This window comes from Danio rerio, chromosome 6 (assembly GCF_049306965.1).
Source record: "Danio rerio strain Tuebingen ecotype United States chromosome 6, GRCz12tu, whole genome shotgun sequence".
Lineage (NCBI taxonomy): Eukaryota > Metazoa > Chordata > Actinopteri > Cypriniformes > Danionidae > Danio > Danio rerio.
This window is the reverse complement of record NC_133181.1, coordinates 9125001-9150439: the sequence shown is the minus strand read 5'-3', so window position 1 is coordinate 9150439 and position 25439 is coordinate 9125001. Positions and strand designations below refer to the sequence as shown.

General features: G+C 37.0%; 1 protein-coding gene across 50 annotated transcripts in view; it reads left to right on the top strand.

Moving 5' to 3' along the window:
* The window catches only part of rgl3a (ral guanine nucleotide dissociation stimulator-like 3a), an 89918-nt gene that overhangs the window by 8576 nt on the left and 55903 nt on the right, over positions 1–25439 (top strand). For 29 of the 50 annotated variants that reach the window (XM_073953603.1, XM_073953602.1, XM_073953604.1 and 26 more), the window contains 7 exons: positions 3623–3912; positions 6452–6496; positions 9111–9280; positions 10791–10945; positions 11026–11274; positions 14342–14445; positions 14562–14646. In XM_073953603.1, the coding sequence (XP_073809704.1) occupies positions 3623–3912; positions 6452–6496; positions 9111–9280; positions 10791–10945; positions 11026–11274; positions 14342–14445; positions 14562–14646 (1098 nt within the window). Of the gene's footprint in view, positions 1–3622; positions 3913–6451; positions 6497–9110; positions 9281–10790; positions 10946–11025; positions 11275–14341; positions 14446–14561; positions 16364–25439 lie in introns of all 50 variants that reach the window. The other 21 variants (XM_073953639.1, XM_073953629.1, XM_073953634.1 and 18 more) reach the window with 2 other exon arrangements.

Sequence of the window (25439 nt, the reverse complement as noted above, 5' to 3'; positions counted from 1 at the left end):
GACTCATAATTATTATTCTACACCAGTGCTGAAAAACAGTTTAATATACACTCACTGGCTACTTTATTAGCTACACCTGCTCGTTAACGCAAATTTCTAATCAGCCCATCACATGGCAGCAACTCAATGCATTTAGGCATGTAGACATGGTCAAGACGATCTGCTGCAGTTCAAACTGAGCATCTGAATGGGGAAGAAAGCTGATTTAAGTGACTTTTAACGTGGCATGGTTGTTGGTGCAAGACGGGCTGGCCTGAGTATTTCAGAAACTGCTGATCTAATGGGGTTTTCACGCACAACCATCTCTAGGGTTTACAGAGAATGGTCCAGAAAAGAAAAATATCCAGTGTCCGGCAGTTCTGTGGGCACAAATGTCTTGTTGATGCCAGAGCTCAAAGGACAATGGCCAGACTGGTTGGAGCTCATAGAAAGGCAACAGTAACTCAAATAACCACTTGTACGTATAGGTATGCAGAAGAGCATCTCTGAACGTACAACACGTCCAACCTTCAGGCTGATGGGCTACAGCAGCAGAAGACCACACCGGGTGTCGCTCCTGTCAGCTAAGAACAGGAAACTGAGGCACAATTCACACAGGCTCACCAAAATTGGACAATAAAAAATTGGAGAAATGTTGCCTGGTCTGATGAGTCTCGATTTCTGCTGCGATTTTCGGATGGTACGGTCAGAATTTGCCATCAACAACATGAAAGCATAGATCCATCCTGCCTTGTATCAATGGTTCAGGCGGCTGGCGGTGGTGTAATGGTGTGGACAATATTTTCTTGGCACACTTTGGGCCCATTAGTACCAATTGAGCATTGTGTAAATGCCACAGCCCACCTGGGTATTGTTGCTGACCATGTCCATCCCTTTATGACCACAATGTAACCATCTTCTGACGGCTACTTCCAGCAGGATAACGCGCCATGTCATAAAGCTTGAATCATCTCAGACTTGTTTCTTTAACATGACAAGTTCACTGTACTCAAATGGCCTCCACAGTCACCAGAGCTCAATCCAATCGAGCAACTGTGTGATGCTATCATGTCAATATGGACCAAAATCTCTAAGGAGTATTTCCAGTACTTTTTTGAATTTATGCTACGACGGATTAAGGCAGTTCTGAAGGCAAAAGGGCGTCCAGCACGGTACTAGTAAGCTGTACTTAATAAAATGGCCGGTGAGTGTATTTCAAAATATAATTTGTTCCTCTTTTGTCAACACAGAAATTGCTTCCTTGATTATGCAGGGATATATAATCCTTCAGAAGTCATTCTGATATGGTGATTTGCTGCTAAAGAAACATTCCTGATTACAATCGATGCTAAAAAAAAACATTTTGTGAAAACCCGGCAGCATTTTTTCGTTTAGGTTTCTCTGATGGAACAGAATAAGACTTATAAAAAATAAGTGTTTATTGCGACTTTATGAATGTTATAAACATAATTTTAACAAATAAAATGACATCATTACATTTTTTTATTTATTTTGTCTCACATGATGTATTGAGCATGTTTAATGACATGTGAATTTATACCCAACAACATCAATTAGGAATTTTATTAAAACAAAATCAACCTAACAAACTTACATTTGGAACATTCTAGAAAAAAGGAAATGTGTGTGTCTGTTTTTGTTTTTAACCAATGGCATGTAAATCTTGGGACATCCCGTGTAAGAATCAGTGACAGTTGATGCCATTATGCTAATATGTTCTCAAGCCGGTTCTTATGAGGTCATCTGGTCACTTCTGAATCAGTCAGCGACCAGTCCAACAACAACCCTGTTTTGCATTGGAAAACACTGGAATTAATTTACTCCAGTGTTTCACACAGTTCGTCTTTGTTTAAACCCATTCCTTGTTTTTCTATTCGCCCACAGCTGTTATGCATTCTGGTATATCGTATTTGCTATTCAAATAAATTCAGTTTCATTTAACCACCAAGGAGGATTTTTATAACGAAAGTACTATTATTGGTGTAATATTTGCTTCCACCATATAATAATAATAATAATAATAATAATAATAATAATAATTCATCTTCCTTCCTTAAAATGAAAATGGTGGATCACTTTATGTGTGCATCACTGAACAATGATGTTTTTGTTAATAATACTGTAAAGATATTTGTAAAACAGCAGGCCTTCTTGTGTGTGTATGCTTCACTGAACAATGGTGTTATTGTTAATGCTGTAAGATGTTTGTGAGTTCTCTTATAACATGATTCAGATACTCATGATTACTTTTTATTTTACATTATTCTTCAGTTTGGGTTGTTTTAACCCAAATTTAAGTAAAATGTGGACAAACCAAACCACAGGGTCCATTTTTTGAATTATTTTTAAGCTAGTTTTAACCCAACAGTTGGGTTTTGTCTATATAAGACTTTGTTTTTGGTAGAAACCAACATTTCTTTTACTGTATTCACTCCTCCTGACATGTAAATTGTCTTCGTTATTGTAAGAACTCCACATTTTGTATGTTTCATCCTGGATGTGTGTAATGTTAGGTCATTGCTCTTTTGGAAGTTCATGTAGTTGAAGATTTGCTATTGACTCTAGAAAATGCTGTTGACTTCAATGTGAGCCTGAAGTTGTTTGTCATGATGTTGCTTTTTTGTTTTTCTAAAGTCTCATGATGTTGCCATACTACCAGGACTGCAAAATTAAACGTTTTTTAAAGGGGCTGGGCGATTGATCGAAAAGTAATAAAAAATCAAAATTAATAATCAATAATGGTTCAAGTTTTCCTGGTCAATTTTTTTCATTTACTTTCCCTACTGTGTGTGGAATCACGTGACCCTGCTTCTGTGTTTAAGCGCTCGCGTTTGGTCCGGCACAGCCTTTGCGCGATTGTATACCCGCGCACCTCTCAAAATGTGTAACTACATGTTGCGATGTCGTGTATCGCAGGCTTTGTGATTGGTGGGTTTTATAGCGGTGACAGGCATTTAGATTTTTGGCCAAATTGGCAAGCCCTAATTTCTGATAGTGCTGTTTGTAAAATTTAACATCAGTGCTCTTATTAAATATTTGTGTGGTTCAGAATAAGCATTCAAACAGTCACAAGAAATTATAACATTTGGAGATGTAACAAATTAATTGCATTTATTAATTAATACGTTGAAGAATATACTGTTATTTTACATTTGCACTGCAAAAAATATTCTCTTGCTTCATACTTCATATCTTCTTGTCCAGATATCTAAATTTCAAAAACAAGATTATTTTACTTACCCCAGCAACAGATGATTCTGCTTGTTTTAAGGAAAAACTAAATTAATTTTGACTTAATCGTTTTAAAATAAAACTATATTTTTGACTTGTTTAGAAAATCTTTCTTGATTTAATCATTTTAAGATATTTGGACTAGAAACTAGACAAGAAAGAAAAGCATTTTTTGCAGTGTGGCTATTAAATTTCTCTACCTAAACACTGGTAGACTTCTCAGAAAATGTAAAAAAAAAAAAAAATAAATAAAATAAATAGAACCATTCAAGCCATCTGGTGAAATTGTATCCTTATCCCAGTATATCTTGCTGAAAAACAAAACATTTCAGTATCAGATTTAACTAATATCATGCAACCCTAATGTTTATCCTCTGATCTGTTTGTTCAGGACCCGGTGCAGGAGTGGGGAGAGGAGGTGGAAGACGGGGCAATTTATGGGGTCACCCTTCACCGAGAGCCTATCCAACCTCCACCTGACGCTACTGAGAGCGATGCCGCCTTTGGCTTCATGCAGTACCGCACACTGAAGGTCCGCAGGCTGAAAGCAGCCACTCTGGATCGCCTTGTCACAGAATTAGTGAACCCGGAGTGCCCTGACCCAGACTACATGCATATCTTCCTCTCTACTTACAGAGCCTTTACCTGCACAAATGCTCTCATTGAGCTCCTTTTTCAAAGGTGAGGCTAAATGCTCAATTAGAGAGCTTAATTGCTGCCTCAGAGGGTCAGTTCAATTATTTTTGAAAGAAATTAATGCTTTTGTTTAGCCTGGACTTTATTACAAATTAATAACACTGTGAATGTCAAAACTGAGATGATCTTTGTCCATTCGGATTAATTAATAATATTAATCAAAAGGGACAAAGACTTTCAGTGTTGCACAACAGTTCGATTTCAAATAAACGCTCTTCTTATGAAACTTCTTTTAAATAGAGAGTCCTGAAAGCAGCATTAATAAAAAAAACATATTTTATGAGACCCAAATCAGCACATTAGAATGAATTCTTTAGGGGTTAATGCTAAAAATCCAGCATTGCATCACACACATAAATATTTTATTAATACACTATATTGACAAAAGTTTTGGGATATCTGTCTTTACATGCACAAATATTTTAATGACATCCCAGTCCGTATCTGTGGAGTATGATACGGAGTTGACTCATCCTTTGCAGCTATTACTGTTTCAGCTCTTTATGGAAATTTTCACCATTCTTCTAGAAACACATTTGTAAGGCCTATTTCATCCTAAAGATCTTCTGTCAGGTTAAGGTCAGGGCTCTGTGCAGGCCAGTCAAGTTTCTCCACACAAACTTCATTCATCCATGTCTTTATAAATCAGTAATGCTGGACCAGAAAACGGTCATCCCCAAACTCCCACAAAGTTGGGAGCATGACATTGTCCAGAACGTCTTGGTATGCTGAATCATTAAGTGTTCCTTTCACTGGAACTAAGGGACCAAGACCAACCTCTGAAAAACAACCCCACAACATAATTCCCCTCCATCAAACGTTAAACTTGTAAAGCAGAATGCTTTCACTACATCCGACACTTTGCATTCACTCAGTTATGTAAGGCTTGGATGCAGTTGTTTGGCCATAAAAACTAGGGATGCTCCGATTAGGATTTTTGCAGGAGATGCGGAGTATTGATTCATGGTCATGTTGATCGGCCAATACCGAGTACCGATTCTGATGCTTCAAGCTATAACTTTGCCATTGCATAAAGCACATTTTTCTCTCTAAGTATGTTACTTAAGTGGAGATCCTTACCTTACCTAAGAGAATAAATGAAGGATGATGCATGTAACCCCTTGAACACATCCTTTATAACCATTTACTGTGGACATGTCAGAGGCAGCTTTACAGACAAAAATAGATTAAACAGATTTAAAAAATTTTTAAGAAAAATGACTAACGATGAAATTAGGAAACATTGCAAATGATGGAAAAATTATTTTACGTGTCTCAATCAAGAAAAAGTTTGGAGTGCATATTTGATGCAAAAGGAGTTAAAATGCTACTTTCTCTCCTTGTAAACTCGTAAACAAACTCTCGCGATTTGGTCATGAGATCGGCCAGATGAGCGAGCACCAATCGAGTCATGAAATGTGATTATCGGCTGATACTGATCTCCAGAAGATCGATCCCTAATGAAAAATCTTTCCATGAAACTCTCTACACGCTGTTCTTGTGCTGATCTGAAGGCCATGTGAAGTTTAGAGGTCTGTAGCCATTGACTCTGCAACATATTGTCAGCTTCTACACATTCGCTGACCCTTCTCTATGATTTTACTTGGTTTACCACTTCATTTTTGAGTTGCTGTTGTTCCCAGTTGCTTCTACTTTGTTATAATTTCTCTAACAGTTGACCATGCTACAATTAGTAGTGAGGAAATTTTACAAATGAACATATAGCTCAGGTAGCAGTCTGCATGTCTGGGTCATTAATTTTATACACCTGTTTCCATGGAAGTGCTTGACACCCCTGAATTCAATGAATTTGAGATGTGTCCCAAAACGTTTGACAATATAGTATACCTATGTCCAAATAGAGTGAATTTTTATATTTAATTACTTTGTTACTTTATGTATTGTGAATGCGAATCTCAAAATATAAAAAATAAGTCAACTTCGGGTGTCTGCAAAGTGTGTTAATGTTTTTTAACTTTCAATTACATTAACACTGAAAGATAAACACTATAATTATGACATTATGGTGCCTTGGATGCCTATCAGTTTCCTTTGAAGAAGCCTTTCTCACGCTATTAGCAGACTTCAGTTCAGAAACATCCCTCATGTATTTTAATAGGACATTTTCTGGAGAAGTCAGGCTCACTGACAATGACAAAAACAATCAAATGAATGGGAAAGCCCAAATTTCTAAATTTAGTGTTGATGTAACCTAGAAAACCTTTTAATGGCTGTGGCAGTATGACAGTCACACAATGCATGCAGTGACGCAGTGAAATGCGGAGAACACCGTGAACCGCAGAACAGGTTTCACTTGAATAGTCAGAGACGTCAGAAGCGCTTTGTTTGAGAGCGTTTTTGTGTTCTGTTGAAGCATAAATAAACTTAATAGGCCTTGACAGAACACTTTTTGACACACTGTGTCACAAACATGAACAGAAATTGTTGTCATGTTCAATATCCTGAAGCTTCATCTGTAGAAATGCTTTAAAAATAAACCTTTGACTTATTTATTTCTCTATAGAGAGGACATGGTCACCAATCTGAACAACAGTGTCTGTGTCAAGAGGTGAGTTTAATCACAGTCTGAAATGCTTAATTCTGATTGGTCAGTCATGATATTCTGTGCTTAGATGTGTAAAGGATAATGTACAGCTGACAGTGTTGGGCACATTTCTTTAAGAAAGTAATTATTTACAGATCTAATAGTAACATGATTATAAAAGTAACTAATTACCAGTGAAAGTAACTGCTGCGTTACTTTAAAAAAAATTGTCAAATGACTATAAAATAAAAATAAAACATTGTACACTAATCTACACTATTTTATTGTTGTTGTGGGACATTGTGAGAGACAACGGCAGCATGTCCTCAACTATATATTCTGAGTAATAAGGGTTTCCGCTGGAGAAAAATTAAGTTTTATTTGCTTTGACGTCATGGCTTCGTCTCCACCATTGATAGCAAAGCTCACGTCATCACCTGCATACCATCACCATTCAATTGATTACACATTACTGAAGAAAGTATCGCCGTGGGGAATGACTTTTTTTTATAGCGCTGTTATTTCCATCACTGATAGCTGAAGACCCAAAGATTAGCCCTTATTTTTTTACATATTTTGCAATTGATGTATATCAGAGCAAGAACAGCTTTTTATAATATCATTTTTACATCCTTATATTCTTTTAATTTGCCTGGAACAAAAATAAATGAATACATAAATGTAAAAAATGCGAAGGTCGATTTTATTAGCCCCCTTAAGTATTTTATTCCCTACAGAACAAACTACTATTTTCAAATAACTTGCCTAATTAACCTAGTTAAGCCTATAAAATGCACTTTAAGCTGAATATTAGTGTCTTGCAAAATAACTAGTTGAATATTATGTATTGTCATAATGGCAAATAAAGCGATTAGACATTAGGTATTAAAACTATTACTATTACAATTATTATTTTTCTAGCACTGGGGAAATATTTGAAAAAGTTTTTAAATTTAAAAGGATGGCTTAGTCTTCAACTGTATCTATCAAAGCAAATTAATAATTGATCAAGACTGAGATACAGTGCGTCCTGAGTTGAAACATTGCATAAGCTAGCTCATTAAGCTCATTACGCATCAATGGATTTGCTCTTCAGTATTTGGACTTTCAGCAGTGAAAATTAAACCACACTGAACTGAACTAAACTGAACTTCAACTCTGAAAACTGGACTGACATAGTTTCAATTTACTAGAACTTCTATGTTAAGCTGCTTTGTCACAATCTGCATTATAAAAGCTCGATAAGTATAAAGATTAAATAAACACGAAGATTTCACAAATAAAATTGTTCTTAGAAAGTAGTTTTGAGGCTAGACAAGTCAATAAGTTACTTTTTTATTTCACGTTATTCATCAGTTTGGGTTGTTTTAATCCAAGTTTAAGCTAAATGTGGACAAACCAAACCACTGGGTTGTTATTTGTAAATTATAATTTGGGTTTTGTCTATATACGACTTTAGAAACCAACATATTTTAAGAGTTGTAATTTGTTAGAAGATTATGCACTTTGTATAAAATAAGGGCCGGCACGGTGGATCAGTGGTTAGAACTGTCGCCTCAAAGCAAGAAGGTTGCTAATTCGAGTCACGTTGGGTCCGTTGGCATTTCTGTGTGGAGTTTGCATGTTTTCCCCATGTTAATGTGGGTTTCCTTCGGGTGCTCCGGTGCTTAAGAAAGATGTGCCCTATAGGTGAATTCAAAGAACTAAATTGTCAGTCGTGTAAGTGTGTGTGTGAATGTGACAGAGTATGGGTGTTTCCTAGTATTGGGTTGTGGCTGGAAGGGCATTCGCTGCGTAAAACATATGCTGAAATAGTTTTCGGTTCATTCCGCTGTGGCGACCTATTAAATAGAGACTAAGCCAAAGGAAAATGAATGAATGTTTTATAATCCATTACAAAACAATCATTCTAGCAACAAGACAAACACTTAATCAGTAATTTGCTAGACTGAATTCAATTTGCAGTTAGTATTATTGTTAACTGAGGCACAGGCTATCACTGGCTCCATTAATGTCTATTATGTAAAATCAGAAATGCCGGTATATTAGCATTATACATGTTTGTCCATTGAGGGTCATTGACTAAAACTTATTAGTTTTACTGAAAGTAAAATCTAGATGTATATTTTCTCCATAGGAAACGGGTTTTTAACAATGACAGATAAACCTTTTAGACAGACCTGTTCATTGATTTTATATAATTTGTTACCTTATTTTTAAAATCGAAGAATTTTCTAGCAGAAATAATGAAAATCAGGTCAATCTAACGTCAAATCAAAGTACATAGTGGGTAAATCACCTTACAGCTGGATGGTTTGGTTAATGGTTAGCAATGCTTTAAGAAAAACCTTCAATGATAATATTAATGGATAAATGCTTTCCCAACCAGTGCTGGGTTGCTGCAACTGGCCGATTAATATTAAGCATTTTAGAAAGCCATATTATAGTATGTAAATTGATGCACAATCCAATCCTCATCTTCTACTAATATAGTTTTGTATCTGCTAACTCAACCTAATTGATTCATAATAATTCCAAGAGCTGTTATTCATCTTAATTCCAAGAGCTTGTTTAATTAGGACAGAACAATGAAGCGCTAACAATGTGTGTGTGTGTGTGTGTGTGTGTGTGTGTGCAGCTCTCTACCTCGTCTGATCAGACTCTGGTTAGACGAGTTTCACGAGGACCTTCGGGACTCTCCGGATCACCAGGCTCTTCGGCTGCTCTGCGTTCATCTGCGTCATCGCCTCTGTTGCAGACGTCTGGTTAACCAAGCCGATGCTCTTCTTAGAAAGTTTCAGACTGAAGGCAAGTCTTACCAAGTGTGATCCTAGACCTTAAAACCAGTCATAAGTGTACATTAAAAAAAAAAATTGGATTTATACAGTACGTCTCCTTAAAGCAGGGTAGTCCAAACTCAGTCCTGGAGGGCCGGTGTCCTGCATAGTTTAGCTCAAACTTTTTGGTTGTAGCATTACCTAGAAAAAGCTTAATTAGCTGGTTCAGGTGTGCTTAATTGGGGTTGGAACTAAAATATGCAGGACACCGGCCCTCCAGGACTGAGTTTGGGCACGTCTGCTTTAAAGAAATACTCAACAATGATATTATGCAGCTGTGATAAATCCAATGTATTTTGACAGTCAAAGTGTCTGGTGCCTCACTTAATAGGAGTTATTTATCTGTTATTTCTTCATTATTTGGTGCCCTTCGAGAGGCTAAAATATCTAAATAAATATCAATACCAAAATTTTGTGATAAATTGAAATATCGCTACATTAATTGGTGCCCTCGTGTGAGGCTAAAATATCAATATTAATATTAATACCAAAATATCAATGTTAGTGTTTATGATAAATCCAATTATCACTACACAGCGCTGTTACCTAGCTGGGTGGCATGGTGACTTAGTGGTTAGCACTGTCGCCTCACAGCAAGAAGGTTGCTGGTTCGAGTCCTATGTTCATGTGGGTTTACTCCGGGTGCACTGGTTTCCCCCACAGTCCAAAGACATGCGGTATAAGGGAATTGGGTAAACAAAATTGGCCGTAGTGTATGAGTGCATGTGTGTTTCCTAGTACTGGGTTGCGGCTGGAAGGGCGTTCACTTTAAACATAAGCTGGAATAGTTGGTCGTTCATTCCGCTGTTGTGACCTGCGATAAATAAGAGACTTAGGTGGAAGAAAAATTAATGAATGTTACTTAGCTGGGGACTATTTTCAGGTGCTGCGTAATAATATCGATACTGCTGCAGTCATGAGGCAGCAGCAAAATTCCTTGATTATTATGCCAGAATGAAAGAAGTTCCAAGCTATATTGGCCTAGAAAATAGCTTTCCATTTTTCATCTTAGAACATGATGTAACTGCAGAAAAAAAGTGGAGTGTTCCTTTAAATCTGAATAAAAACTTTCCATTGACATATATTTTTTTTAGGATGGGACAATATTTTGTAAAGATACAACTATTTCAAAATATGTTCAATCTAAACACTGAGAAAATCACCTTTAAAATTGCCTAAATTACGTGCCTAATGCACATTACTAATCTAAAAATAAATGAGACTGTAGTAAATTTACAAAATATCTTTATGGAGCATGATCTTAATAAATTTACAAATTATCTTTATGGAGCATGATCTTAATATTCTAATGATTTTTAGCTGAAAAAAAAAACAATAATTTTGACCCATATAATATATTTATAATATGTTTATGCAGCACAAGGTTATGTGGTCCAGAGTCACAAACACCAAGCAATAAATATGTCTTGTTCAGCTTTTACACACACAAACAGCTCTAAATACTCCTTATGAATCAACAGACAAGCAAATATGTACATCAGCAGAAGTCAGTGCCTCTGCTGTTGAGAATCCTGCAACTGAAGACAACTTGGACGGACAGGAAGTACAAGAAATTGGTGATGTACTGGACTTCCCTGCACAGGACATTGCCGAGCAGCTTACAATATTAGACGCAGTAGGTGTCAAGATTTACACAATCAAGCTAGTTTTAATTAAATGCCTGCATTCATTTGTCTGTTTTTATTTCTTCCTCAGGAACTTTTCAGCAAAGTGGTCCCATTTCACTGCCTTGGCTGCATTTGGTCTCAAAGGGACAAGAAGGAAAACCAGAATCTAGTGTCCACAGTCCGTGCCACCATTGCTCAGTTTAATGTGGTCACTAACTGCGTTATCACCTCGCTGTTGTGTCCTCCTGCCACCTCCCCTCCTGGATCCCCGCCATGCCATCGCAGCAGCCCTACATACAGAGCAAAGATTATCGAGAAGTGGATCTCTGTGGCTCAGGTGTGTATGAAGATGAATCAATATAGGCGAATATTGTTTTGTGAACACATAATTAAGCACATAATCAGTTTTTAAGCATGTACTAGAGTAGCATACATGAACTTGTGACATAAACTTTGTTACCAGTACTATATATTAATATGTGCAATGCACTTTAATGTTGCGTCCCAATTCGCCTACTTGTACTACGCCCTGCACACTTTTGTGAAGAAAGATTGAGTAACAGATGAGTATGCAAGCTTTGGCATACACTACTTTCTTATGAACAAACCGTTACGTTGCTTACATGCCCTGTAAATCATATTGATTTTCCACATTTCTTTCATATTTAATTTCCTACCTTATCGAAGAAGCAGTAGCAGGTTAATCTGCCGTTCACGAGTCTTTCATGCAGAGATATTTCCTCAGGTCTTTAGATAATTGTGCATTTAGTGGTTAATGTCCAAGCACATTAAAAATATAATACAGAAAATATGAATTAGATATTAATTATCAGTCATGCAAACATTTTTACCAAAGCCTCACTACTTGATGTTTGGTCTTATGCATCTGCCATATTTGTAGTTTAAAACGTTTTACCCGCATTTGTAGTTCTAATCAAATTCTCATTTAACACACAGTCTATTGTGGGCAATAGGGCTAATACGATAACATAAATTCATGTCGCGATACTATCCCAGCGGAAGTATCAAGCTACCAAGTTGTATCGCTGTACTGTATTAATTAATAATTCACATTTGTAATATGAAGTCAGCTGTCAGAAATACTATATTTTATGGAATAATACTTCAATTTAATTCATGATTCCCTTATTATTGATCTTTTTAAAATTTTACACAGTTTTGCTGCCTGTAGCCTGATTTATACTTTCACCTGGCACCGTGTCGCGGACCTCCGATGACTGCATGTGCACCTCACGAAATAGACAAGGCTGTTGTACTTGACTCGTTCACCGTTGTGATATTCTTTAAAATAACAGGGGGCGCTCAAAGGAAACTGACCGCAAAATCAGACGGATAAACACAGAAGTAGGAAGTTTACGGAACTTCGTCATATCATTAATATTATTGACGATTTTTAAACTTAAGTATTTTTATAAATAATTTTAATGATTATAAAGATTTAAATAACCATTCAAGATTTTTTTTTTAAAATCAAACTTAATGCATCACTTGCTTTTGTTCATGTCTCGAACAGTTCTATTATAGTTTAATAAAATATTAATGACAACAGAACATGGGTTGCTGTACAAATATATATTTTAATTATGGAAATAATAAAAGCAAAAAAGGTATACTTACTACAAAATACTGACGTTTTTTTATTAAGCCCACTCCACAATTGACACATTACTGTCTGGCTAGTTTGTGTCTTCCTTATATGCTAAAAAGGCAATAATGGTCCAACATTCCTGACCATTATCACCAATATAGAATAGAAAAACAGGCCATCAGTATATTGTAAACTGATAGGTTCAAATAAAGAAATAATTTGTTACTTTTAGTTTTGTAACTATTAAATAGTTTTAAATTCAAAATTGTAATGTATACATCAGTATAAAACCTATAAATGGTGGAAAAACATATTATTTAATTGTTTATAAAAACTATCTGGGCCTCCCCTTCTGCCATGGCCTCTCTTTTTGTTTTTAACAAACTTATCCCTCAGGTTTTTCCAAACTTTTTAACAAACGCTTCCCCCTTTCCCACTGTTGCAGTTACAAGCCAATATTTATTGGCCATCTGGTTATCCCTATGATCACGCATGGACGAATCATAAAGGCCTACCAGTTCAGACAGAATCTCTTCAAAGCGATTCATATTCAAATCAAATAAAAAACGGCAGTGAAATGTTCGCTCGGGTCTCAAAAAATTATGTGCACTTTGCCAGCCGAAATCATGTCGTGCACGCCAAAAGCGAACTTCCGCAAACACCACAATGACGTCACATTCGCCGTGTGCACTCAAGCGAACACATTAAGTTTAAACCATGCTTTAAAAGGCTCCACAGACTGATAAAATGAAAATAAAATAAAGTTTATAATATATATTGTCGTATATACATATAATAAGTTGTATATACACATCAAAAATTGTGTTGTATTGTTTATGAGCCGGCTCAAATGTGTGAGCATTTTAGGGACTTTTCCACATGCAACATTAACTATTGTAGAACGGTTAATGATGATACTACCATTTAACTACAGTGGCACTGCCAGTATTTTGGAGCCAGAATATCACAGAACTACCATAATACTGGTAAACTGTGTTAAGCTAGTGCAGGGGTCACCAATCTCAGTCCTGAAGGGCCGGTGTCCCTGTAGGGTTTAGCTCCAACTACAACACACCTGCCTGGATGTTTTAAGTATACCTAGTAAGACCTTGATTAGCTTGTTCAGGTGTGTTTGATTAGGGTTGAAGCCAAAATCTGCAGGACACCGGCCCTCCTGTAACAAGTTTGGTGACCCCTGAGCTAGTGGATAATATTAGCGGTTAGACTATGGGCGGGTCTACCGTCTGAATTTCTATCAGAAATAGTAGACCATCCAGGAACCATTGGCCTACTCTTTCCATAGTATAATAGTGACAGTAGAGGTATTGCTAGTACATACTACTGTTTAAGATATAGTATAGTAATTCTATTTTCATATACTATTTAGGATGGATAGTATACAAATTGGGATGTAGCATTAAATTGAAGATGAACAGCAATAGTTGAAAAAAAAAATCTAGAAAAATCTAATCGCACACTCAGCTTGCACATATCATTTCAGTCTTTTTGTCCACAAAGTGTCAGCACTGAACCTGACGTTGATTAACAGTCTGAACAGAAACGCTGGAGACGGAACAACAAAAACAGATGGCGACATGTGTGTACCACCAACCTTTAGTTTAAAGATGCAGAAATGTAATCACTTATAAATTTTGGAGAACAAATGTAAGGACAAAGATGAATCATTCGATTGTGCATGTATCCGAATGTTTGTGCATGCAAAAAAATCATAAGCCCAAGTCTTTTTATTATGATTATTTTACACTGATTTGTTATTTTATTTACAACATTACAGGAGTGCCATCAGCTCAGAAACTTCTCCTCTCTAAGAGCCATCCTGTCTGCTCTTCAGTCAAATGCTGTCTACCGGCTGAAGAAAACCTGGGCTGTGATCAGCAGGTAATGCTTTCTGATCCACACCACATGTGTTTGTTAAACCAGTACTGCAATGTTTTCTGCTCATATTTAATTTGCACCCCAAATTGTAGAATTAAGTGCTTAAAATGTGATTTCAGGGAGAGTATGGCTGTCTTTGAACACCTCTGCGACACCTTTCCTGATGAGAACTGTGTGCTGATCAACCGAGAGATCTTAGTAGAGGCAAGTTTTTACTGGTTTGCCAATTTTTTAACACTTTACTGTTGATTTGGCAATTTCAAGATTGAGACAAACAAATAAAATTATATTTAAAGATGATTTTATTCTCTTATAAGAGAAGGTCAGACAGTTATGCAGAAACACAGGTCACTGCAGAGTAATGGAGGGCTTTCTCCCGCTTACCTTTTTGTTCCACTCAAGACAAGGAAATTAACTAAATATTGTAATACATCACATCTTCTACACTAAGGCCTCCATCTTTATGGTGAATTAAGACACTCAAGATGCTACCTGTCTTTCTTCAGAGTTAGTTATTTCACATTTCTCACTTATCCATTTACTTAATTTTGGCCATGGCTTAAAAATTTCAGCAATGGTTTTATATCTGTCTGGGGTTACCTGCTTACATCAGATTAATCTTTGAATTTGTGTTACTTATTTACAATTAAAATCAATCTAAGAAAGAGGTTATTCTTTTGCACGGACAGAACTTACAAATTTCTTTGTCCTTGTACAGTTTAAACCAGAGTCATGGTGTCGGCCAGTCACGAGATAAAATCAGCTGTTTCACTGCAGTCAAATGCAAATGCAAAACAATAGCTTCCCAAGTTTCCCAAAATGCCACTGCAAGTTTCTGTGTCTGTTTGTAGCCTGTTAAGGTTGTTGTAACTTTCCAGTCAGAAACACAGGCTAGATTGATGATTTTCTTTCACTGAGTTTTAAAAACACCCATAAGGGGAGAGCTTCGTAGCCAAGCTGTTTACCACATTTGCTCGTTTGTTTCATTCATTCTACCAAGACTTATCATTCATTCATTTTCTTTCGGCTTAGTAACTTTATTCGTCAGGGGTCGCCACAGCAGAATGAACCGTCAACTTATCCAGCATATATTTTACACAGTAAACGCCCTTCCAGCTGCAACCCAGTACTGGAAAACACCCTGGGAAACACACATACACTACGGCCAATTTAGTTTATACAGTTCACCTATAGCACATGTCTTTCGACTGTGGGGGAAACCGGAGCACCCGGAGGAAACCCACCCCACATGGGAAGAACATGCAAACTCCACACAGAAATACCAACAGACTCAGTCGGGACTCAAACCAGCAACCTTCTTGCTGTGAGGCGACAGTGCTACCCACTGAGCCACCGTGTCGCTCCAAAGACTTATCACATTTCCTAATTAGTCACTCATTTCTACATGCCAGTTTTTTCTGCATAATCCTTCTTTCCTTCTTCATCCAACAATTCACTGTCTGCTTACACACGTCTCATACAACCTCCTTTCTGTCGTTTGCGATAAATCACTAGACTTAATTAATTTCTCTTTATCTTGCAAGCATTTTTACCCATATATTTGTTTTTTTATTTGATAAAACATCAATGTATTTTAATTAGTGAGCTTGCTCTAGGATTAGAACTTCCCTATAATAAAATGTTGAAAATGTTAAGTTCCACACAATCACTTCATGTCACCCCAACGCAAATCGATCAAGTTAACTTAATTTTTATTTTTTTTACAATTCAAAGTTGATTAGACATAAAACACTTCAGCTGTCTCACAAAAAAACTAAAAAATTGTGCTGTTTCAGCCGACTTTAAATTAAAGTAGTTAGAATAAGTAGCAAAGCAATTTTTTGTCTATTTGTTTTCTCTGTGGATTTGTTTCCGGCAACATATGATCTGCTGGAGGTCTTCAACAGATCCGATCATTCAGGTGGAGCCCTTTCCTTTTTAATACCCACACCATTTTAAATTCCCTCCTGCAAATAAACTGTGCTGTCTTCACTATTGATCTCAATTTCATTCATTCATTTTGCTTCGACTTAGTCCCATTGTTCATCAGAGGTAGCCACAGCGGAATGAACTTATCCACCATATGTTTTAAGCAGTGGATGCCCTTCCAGCTGCAACCCAGTACTGGGAAACACCTATACACTCTCACTTGCACACTCATACACTACGGCCAATTTAGTTCATCTAATTCCCCAAATCACCCGGAGGAAACCCATGCCAACACGGTGAGAACATGCAAACTCAACACAGAAATGCCAACTGACCCAGCCGGGACTCAAACCAGCAACCTTCTTGCTGTGAGGTGACAGTGCTAACCACTGAGCCATCATGTCGCCTGATCTCAATTTTCCTTCCGAGAATTACTTAATGACTGCCCTCGACTAATCTCCATTTTCACTCTGAAAATGTCTTGAACACTTTGCACAAATGACCTCAATTTTCCTTATGGAAATGTCTTGATCGTACTGCACAAATAATGACAATTTTCCTGTTGAAAATATCTCCATTGCCTTGACCACATATACTGCTAGTATGACTTTCCCTTCCAACTAATTATAAAATATAATTTTCACCCATAATCTTTCAAAAAACTAAATTCTAATTTAGATTAAATAAAGGTTTTTCTCTTACTAGAGTTTTGATAACACTAGAGTTGGTTTTGCACATTCCAGTAATATCCTCAAGACTATGACTTCTAAGTCTAGGATGTGCAGTTATCGTCCACTTTTAAGTCCAAAAAAATGTGTATATGATATTTAATAAGCATTTAAGAGCAGTAAAAAAAGATTTTTCTTCCACACTGTAATCTTCAAAGTTTTGTGGTCAGTAAGAGTTGAAGTCATTTTTAAATGCCTTTAGTTTAACTTTAAATGTGTTAAGTTCATTAAGGCTGGATTTATTTGATCATAATACAGTCAAAACTGTAAAACTATCAAATATTTGTACAATTTTAAATACAATCTTAAATGCATGGCTTCAGTGACACATTATTATTATTTTTAATTGATTTTCAACACAAGAAACATTTATTAATATTATTATTATTATTAATGTAGTTGAAGGAATATTTTTGTGGGCACGGTGATTCATTTATAATCCATATATTTAAAAACACAGCATTGATTTAAAACGAGAATCATTTGTAATATACTAGTATTATAACATCAATTTAATGCGTCCTTCCTGAATAAAAAATATCAATTCCCTCCAAACGTCCATCATTTGTGCCGCACTTTGGCCTGCAGTGTTTAAACAAGCACCTCTAATGATTTAACATTACGTGCAAGAGCTGATAGCGGTGTTGAATCGCTGATAAGACAGGGACATGATGTCATCCTATGGCTGCCATTAAGTTCGTTTTATTAGGCTGGCTTGTGTAGCAAGCCAGACTACTGTTATCCTATTAAACTTATTATTATTAGGCTGGCTTGTGTAGCAAGCCAGACTACTGTTATCCTATTAAACTTATTATTATTAGGCTGGCTTGTGTAGCAAGCCAGACTACTGTTATCCTATTAAACTTATTATTATTTTTCTATATTATTCTTCTTCTGAGACTAAAAATTAAACTCTATCTCCTCCTAGGCCATTCAAGCTATGACCATCAAACTTGGGTCAGACCTCCGAACTATTCTGACTCGAGTTGCTATATCCTTTCCGACTGATCCGACTTTCGGTTTCCCGAAAAACGTCCCGGGACCGTCGGAAAAATCCCATAGACGTAACATTGGATCAAACTTTGTGACCTCATAACTCCGCATCAGAATGTCACACAGACTTCTAACTGGGCTCATTTAACTCAGACTATCAAACTGCCAATGACTGATCACCTTTAAACTTTCTGGCCACGCCCTAGCAACCACTTTTGGACCCTAGAAACCGTCCCATAGACTTCCATTGCAAAAGACTCTCATTGACTTAACATGGGATCAAACTTTGTGAGCTCATAACTCTGCATCAAACTGTCCTACAGACTAATGGCTGAGCTCATTTAACTCAGTCAAGCCAGCAGCCAATCACTGATGGCCTTTTAACTTTCTAGCCACACCCTAACAACCAGATACTGCTCCCTAGCAACTGTCCCATAGACTGCCATTAAAGAGGTTCAGACTGATATTGTCATGCTGCAGTGTGATAGAGACATGGGGGTTGTTTTTAACTGTTCATACTGGCAAGAAGCTTTGATACATCATCAGTCTAAGCTGTCAATCAACTCCATAGCAACAAAACAGACTAACCTAGCAACGATATAACAGCAGCTATATCTCAGCATCAGAACATCGTAGAGAAGCGGGGGTTGGCTTGTTTGACTCATGCTCATACACCATCTATCTATCTATCTATCTATCTATCTATCTATCTATCTATCTATCTATCTATCTATCTATCTATCTATCTATCTATCTATCTATCTATCTATCTATCTATCCATCCATCATGCTAAGGACATGCTAATTCATGCTAGAATCATGCTAGTTACATGCTAATTCATGCTAGAATCATGCTAGTCACATGCTAATTCATGCTAGAATCATGCTAGTCAAATGCTAATTCATGCTAGAATCATGCTAACAACATGCTAATTCATGCTAGAATCATGCTAGTAACATGCTAATTCTTGTTAGAATCATGCTAACAACATGCTAATTCATGCTAGAATCATGCTAGTAACATGCTAATTCATGCTAGAAGCATGCTAACAACATGCTAATTCATGCTAGAATCATGCTAGTAACATGCTAATTCATGCTAGAATCATGCTAACAACATGCTAATTCATGCTAGAATCATGCTAACAACATGCTAATTCATGCTAGAATCATGCTAACAACATGCTAATTCATGCTAGAATCATGCTAGTCAAATGCTAATTCATGCTAGAATCATGCTAAGAACATGCTAATTCATGCTAGAATCATGCTAGTAACATGCCAATTCTTGTTAGAATCATGCTAACAACATGCTAATTCATGCTAGAATCATGCTAACAACATGCTAAAATCATGCTAGTAACATGCTAATTCATGTTAAAATCATGCTAGGTACATGCTAACTCATGTTAGAATCATGCTAGTAACATGCTAATTCATGCTAGAATCGTGCTAGTAACATGCTAATTCATACTAGAATCATGCTAGTAACATGCTAATTCATGCTAGAATTATGTTAACAACATGCTAATTCATGCTAGAATCATGCTAGTAACATGCTAATTCATGCTAGAATCGTGCTAACAACATGCTAAATCATGCTAGAATCATGCTAATAACATGCTAAATCATGCTAGAATCATGCTAACAACATGCTAATTCATGCTAGAATCATGCTAACAACATGCTAATTCATGCTAGAATCATGCTAGTCAAATGCTAATTCATGCTAGAATCATGCTAAGAACATGCTAATTCATGCTAGAATCATGCTAGTAACATGCCAATTCTTGTTAGAATCATGCTAACAACATGCTAATTCATGCTAGAATCATGCTAACAACAAGCTAAAATCATGCTAGTAACATGCTAATTCATGTTAAAATCATGCTAGGTACATGCTAACTCATGCTAGAATCATGCTAGTAACATGCTAATTCATGCTAGAATCGTGCTAGTAACATGCTAATTCATACTAGAATCATGCTAGTAACATGCTAATTCATGCTAGAATTATGTTAACAACATGCTAATTCATGCTAGAATCATGCTAGTAACATGCTAATTCATGCTAGAATCGTGCTAACAACATGCTAAATCATCCTAGAATCATGCTAATAACATGCTAAATCATGCTAGAATCATGCTAACAACATGCTAATTCATGCTAGAATCATGCTAACAACATGCTAATTCATGCTAGAATCATGCTAACATTATGCTAATTCATGCTAGAATCATGCTAACAACATCTATCTATCTATCTATCTATCTATCTATCTATCTATCTATCTATCTATCTATCTATCTATCTATCTATCTTTTCATACTTTTTAAAACTGTTTAAATAAACTATTACCGTCAGGCTTTCACAAGCCAGCCTCAAAGTTTGTTCTCAAACTTTAAGAATCTAGTTATTATTATTAGGCTGGCTTGTCAAAGCCAGACTACTGTTCTACTATTTAAACTTATTATTATTAATTTTATTATTATTCTTCTTCTGAGACTAAAATTCAAACTCTATCTACTCCTTGAACTTTCAAGCTATTACCACCAAACTCACACCAGACCTCCAAACTGGTCTGACTCGGTATGCCATATCTCCTCAGACTGATCCAACTTTCGGTTTTCCGAAAAACGTCCCGGGACTGTCGGAAAAATCCCATAGACTTAACATTGGACCAAACTTTGTGACCTCGTAACTCTGCGTCAGACTGTCGCACAGAACTCTAACTGGGCTCATTTAACTCAGACTATCAAACTGCCAATGACTGATCACCTTTAAACTTTCTAGCCACGCCCTAGCAACCACTTTTGGACCCTAGAAACTGTCCCATAGACTTCCATTCAAAAGACTCTCATTGACTTAACATGGGATCAAACTTTGTGAGCTCATAACTCTGGATCAGACTGTCCTACAGACTAATGGCTGAGCTCATTTAACTACGACTACCAAACTGCCAATAACTGGTGAGCTTTTAACTTTCTAGCCACACCCCTAACTACCACATACTGCACCCTAGCAACTGTCCCGTAGACTTCCATTACAAAAGACTCTCATTGACTTTACATGGGATCAAACTTTGTGAGCTCATAACTCTGCATCAGACTGTCATACAGACTAATGGCTGAGCTCATTTAACTCAGACTACCAAACTGCCAATAACTGATGAGCTTTTAACTTTCTAGCCACACCCCTAACTACCACATACTGCACCCTAGCAACTGTCCCGTAGACTTCCATTCAAAAGACTCTCATTGACTTAACATGGGATCAAACTTTGTGAGCTCATAACTCTGCATCAGACTGTCATACAGACTAATGGCTAAGCTCATTTAACTCAGTCTTGCCAGCAGCCAATCACTGATGGCCTTTTAACTTTCTAGCCACACCCCTAACTACCACATACTGCACCCTAGCAACTGTCCTATAGACTGTAATTAGCTGTGCTTTCAAATGCTTATAATTCTAACATGCTAATGACATGCCAATCATGCTAGCAACATGCTACTCATATGCTAATCATGCTAATGACATGCTAACTCATACTGGAAACATGCTAATGACATGCTAATTTGTACAAGAATCATGCTAGTAACATGCTAATTCATACTAATAATACTAACTCATTCATTCAACTCATTCATACTAACTCATGTTAATAACTGGCCTACATGCATACCTTTGCTTAGCAGTGTCCTATTGACTTGGGGGATGGCTCATCTGACTCAGACAACCAATGAGCATCTCAATATGATAATGAAGCTCACAAGCCACGCCCCCAAATTGATTCCATAGACTTCCATTAAAATAGGCCAAGATGCATATCTTTGCATAGCAGTGTCATAGAGACATGGGGGTTGGATCATTTGACTTAGACAGCAAACCACAATCAAGTGCACTCTGTAACCTCGCCCATAGCAACAAAACAGAGTACCCTAGCAACCATTCATCAACAGCTATATCTCAGCATCAGAACATCGTAGAGACTTAGAGATTGGCTCGTTTGACTCATGCTAGCAAACGGAACTTCCTAAATGCTACACATGCTAGCAGTGATTAGCTACATGCTAATATTGACTAGCCAAGTACTGTAACTTGCTAGAAATGCTTACTAAGTATAAATGTTTTATCAGGCATGTATGTGAGGCTTGCCTAGTAACCAACCAGGGTACCCTAGCAACTGCCTAGCAACCATCCAAATTACCCTAGCAATCGCCTAGCAACCACCTAGCAACGGCCTAGTAATGCCTTAATAAGGGCCTAGTGACCACTCAGGACACCCTAGCAACCACCTAGCAACGCCTTAGCAACCACTCAGAATACCTTAGCAACCACCTAGCAACACCTTAGCAACCACCAAGCAACCACTTGGGACACCTTAGCAACCGCCTAGCAACACCTTAGCAACCACCTAGCAACCAGTCAGAACACCCTAGCAACCGCCTAGCAACGCCTTAGCAACCACCAAGCAACCACTCAGGACACCCTAGCAACCACCTAGCAACACCTTAGCAACCACCTAGCAACCACTCAGGACACCCTAGCAACCGCCTAGCAACGCCTTAGCAACCACTCAGAATACCCTAGCAACCACCTAGCAACACCTTAGCAACCGCTTAGCAACCACTTAGGACTCCTTAGCAACCACCTAGCAACACTTTAGCAACCACCTAGCAACCACTCAGAACACCCTAGCAACCACCTAGCAACACCTTAGCAACAACCTAGCAACCACTTAGAACACCCTAGCAACCGCCTAGCAACACCTTAGCAACCACTCAGAACACCCTAGCAACCACCTAGCAACATCTTAGCAACCACTCAGAACACCCTAGCAACCGCCTAGCAACGCCTTAGCAACCACCTAGCAACCACTCAGAACACCATAGCAACCACCTAGCAACAGCCTAGCAACCGCCTAGCAACATCTTAGCAACCACCTAGCAACCACTCAGGACACCCTAGCAACTGCCTAGCAACGACTTAGCAACCACTCAGAATACCCTAGCAACCACCTAAGCATGCTATGTGACATGCTAATTCATACTAGAATCATGCTAGTAACATGCTAATTCATACTAGAATCATGCTAATAACATGCTAATCCATACTAGAATCATGCTAGTAACATGCTAATGCATGCCAGAATCATGCTAATAACATGCTAATTCACGCTAGAATCATGCTAGTAACATGCTAATTCATACTATAATCATGCTAATAACATGCTAATTCATGCTAGAATCATGCGAGTAACATGCTAATTCATGCTAGAATCATTCTAGTAACATGCTAATTCATACTAGAATCATGCTAAAATCATGCTAATAACCTGCTAATTCATACTAGAATCATGCTAGCAGTATGCTAATTCATACTAGAATCATGCTAGTGACATGCTAATTTATTCTAGAATCATGCTAGTAACATGCTAATTCATGCTAGAAGCATGCTAATAACATGCTAATTTATACTAGAATCATGCTAATAAAATGCTAATTTATACTACACTCATGCTAATAACATGCTAATCCATGCTAGAATCATGCTAATGCATGCTAGAATCATGCTAATAACATGCTACTTATACTTTTTCAAACTTTGAAAAAACTTTTTCAAACATGCTAATTTATACTAAAATCATGCTAATAAAATGCTAATTTGTACTACACTCATGCTAATAACATGCTAATCCATGCTAATCCATGCTAGAAACATGCTAATGCATGCTAGAATCATGCTAATAACATGCTACTTATACTTTTTCAAACTTTAAAAAAACTTTTTCAAACATGCTAATTTATACTAGAATCATGCTAATAAAATGCTAATTTGTACTACACTCATGCTAATAACATGCTAATCCATGCTAATCCATGCTAGAAACATGCTAATGCATGCTAGAATCATGCTAATAACATGCTACTTATACTTTTTCAAACTGTTTTTAAACTAAACAAACTATTACCAACAGGCTTTGTCAAGCCAGCCTCAAAGTTTGTCTCGACGAACTTTACTGTCTAGTTATTTATATTATTATTCTTCTTCTGAGACTAAAAATTAAACTCTATCTCCACCTAGACCTTTCAAGCTATGACCATCAAACTCGGGTCAGACCTCCGAACTATTCTGACTCGAGTTGCTATATCCTTTCCGACTGATCCGACTTTCGGTTTCCCGAAAAACGTCCCGGGACCGTCGGAAAAATCCCATAGACGTAACATTGGATCAAACTTTGGGACTTCATAACTCCGCATCAGAATGTCACACAGACTTCTAACTGGGCTCATTTAACTCAGACTATCAAACTGCCAATGACTGATCACCTTTAAACTTTCAGGCCACGCCCTAGCAACCACTTTTGGACCCTAGAAACCGTCCCATAGACTTCCATTGCAAAAGACTCTCATTGACTTTACATGGGATCAAACTTTGTGAGCTCATAACTCTGCATCAAACTGTCCTACAGACTAATGGCTGAGCTCATTTAACTCAGTCTAGCCAGCAGCCAATCACTGATGGCCTTTTAACTTTCTAGCCACACCCTAACAACCAGATACTGCACCCTAGCAACTGTCCCATAGACTGCCATTAAAGAGGTTCAGACTGATATTGTCATGCTGCAGTGTGATAGAGACATGGGGGTTGTTTTTAACTGTTCATACTGGCAAGAAGCTTTGATACATCATCAGTCTAAGCTGTCAATCAACTCCATAGCAACAAAACAGACTAACCTAGCAACGATATAACAGCAGCTATATCTCAGCATCAGAACATCGTAGAGAGGCGGGGGTTGGCTTGTTTGACTCATGCTCTTACACCATCTATCTATCTATCTACCTCTATCTATCTATCTATCTATCTATCTATCTATCTATCTATCTATCTATCTCTATCTATCTATCTATCTATCTATCTATCTATCTATCTATCTATCTATCTATCTATCTATCTATCATCCTCTATCTATCTATCTATCTAATCTATCTATCTATCTATCTATCTATCTATCTATCTATCTATCTATCTATCTATCTATCTATCTATCTATCTATCTATCACTAAATATCTATCTATCTATCTATCTATCTATCTATCTATCTATCTATCTATCTATCTATCTATCACTAAATATCTATCTATCTATCTATCTATCTATCTATCTATCTATCTATCTATCTATCTATCTATCTATCTATCTATCTATCTATCTATCTATCTATCTATCACTAAATATCTATCTATCTATCTATCTATCTATCTATCTATCTATCTATCTATCTATCTATCTATCTATCTATCTATCTATCTATCTATCTATCTATCTACCTCTATCTATCTAT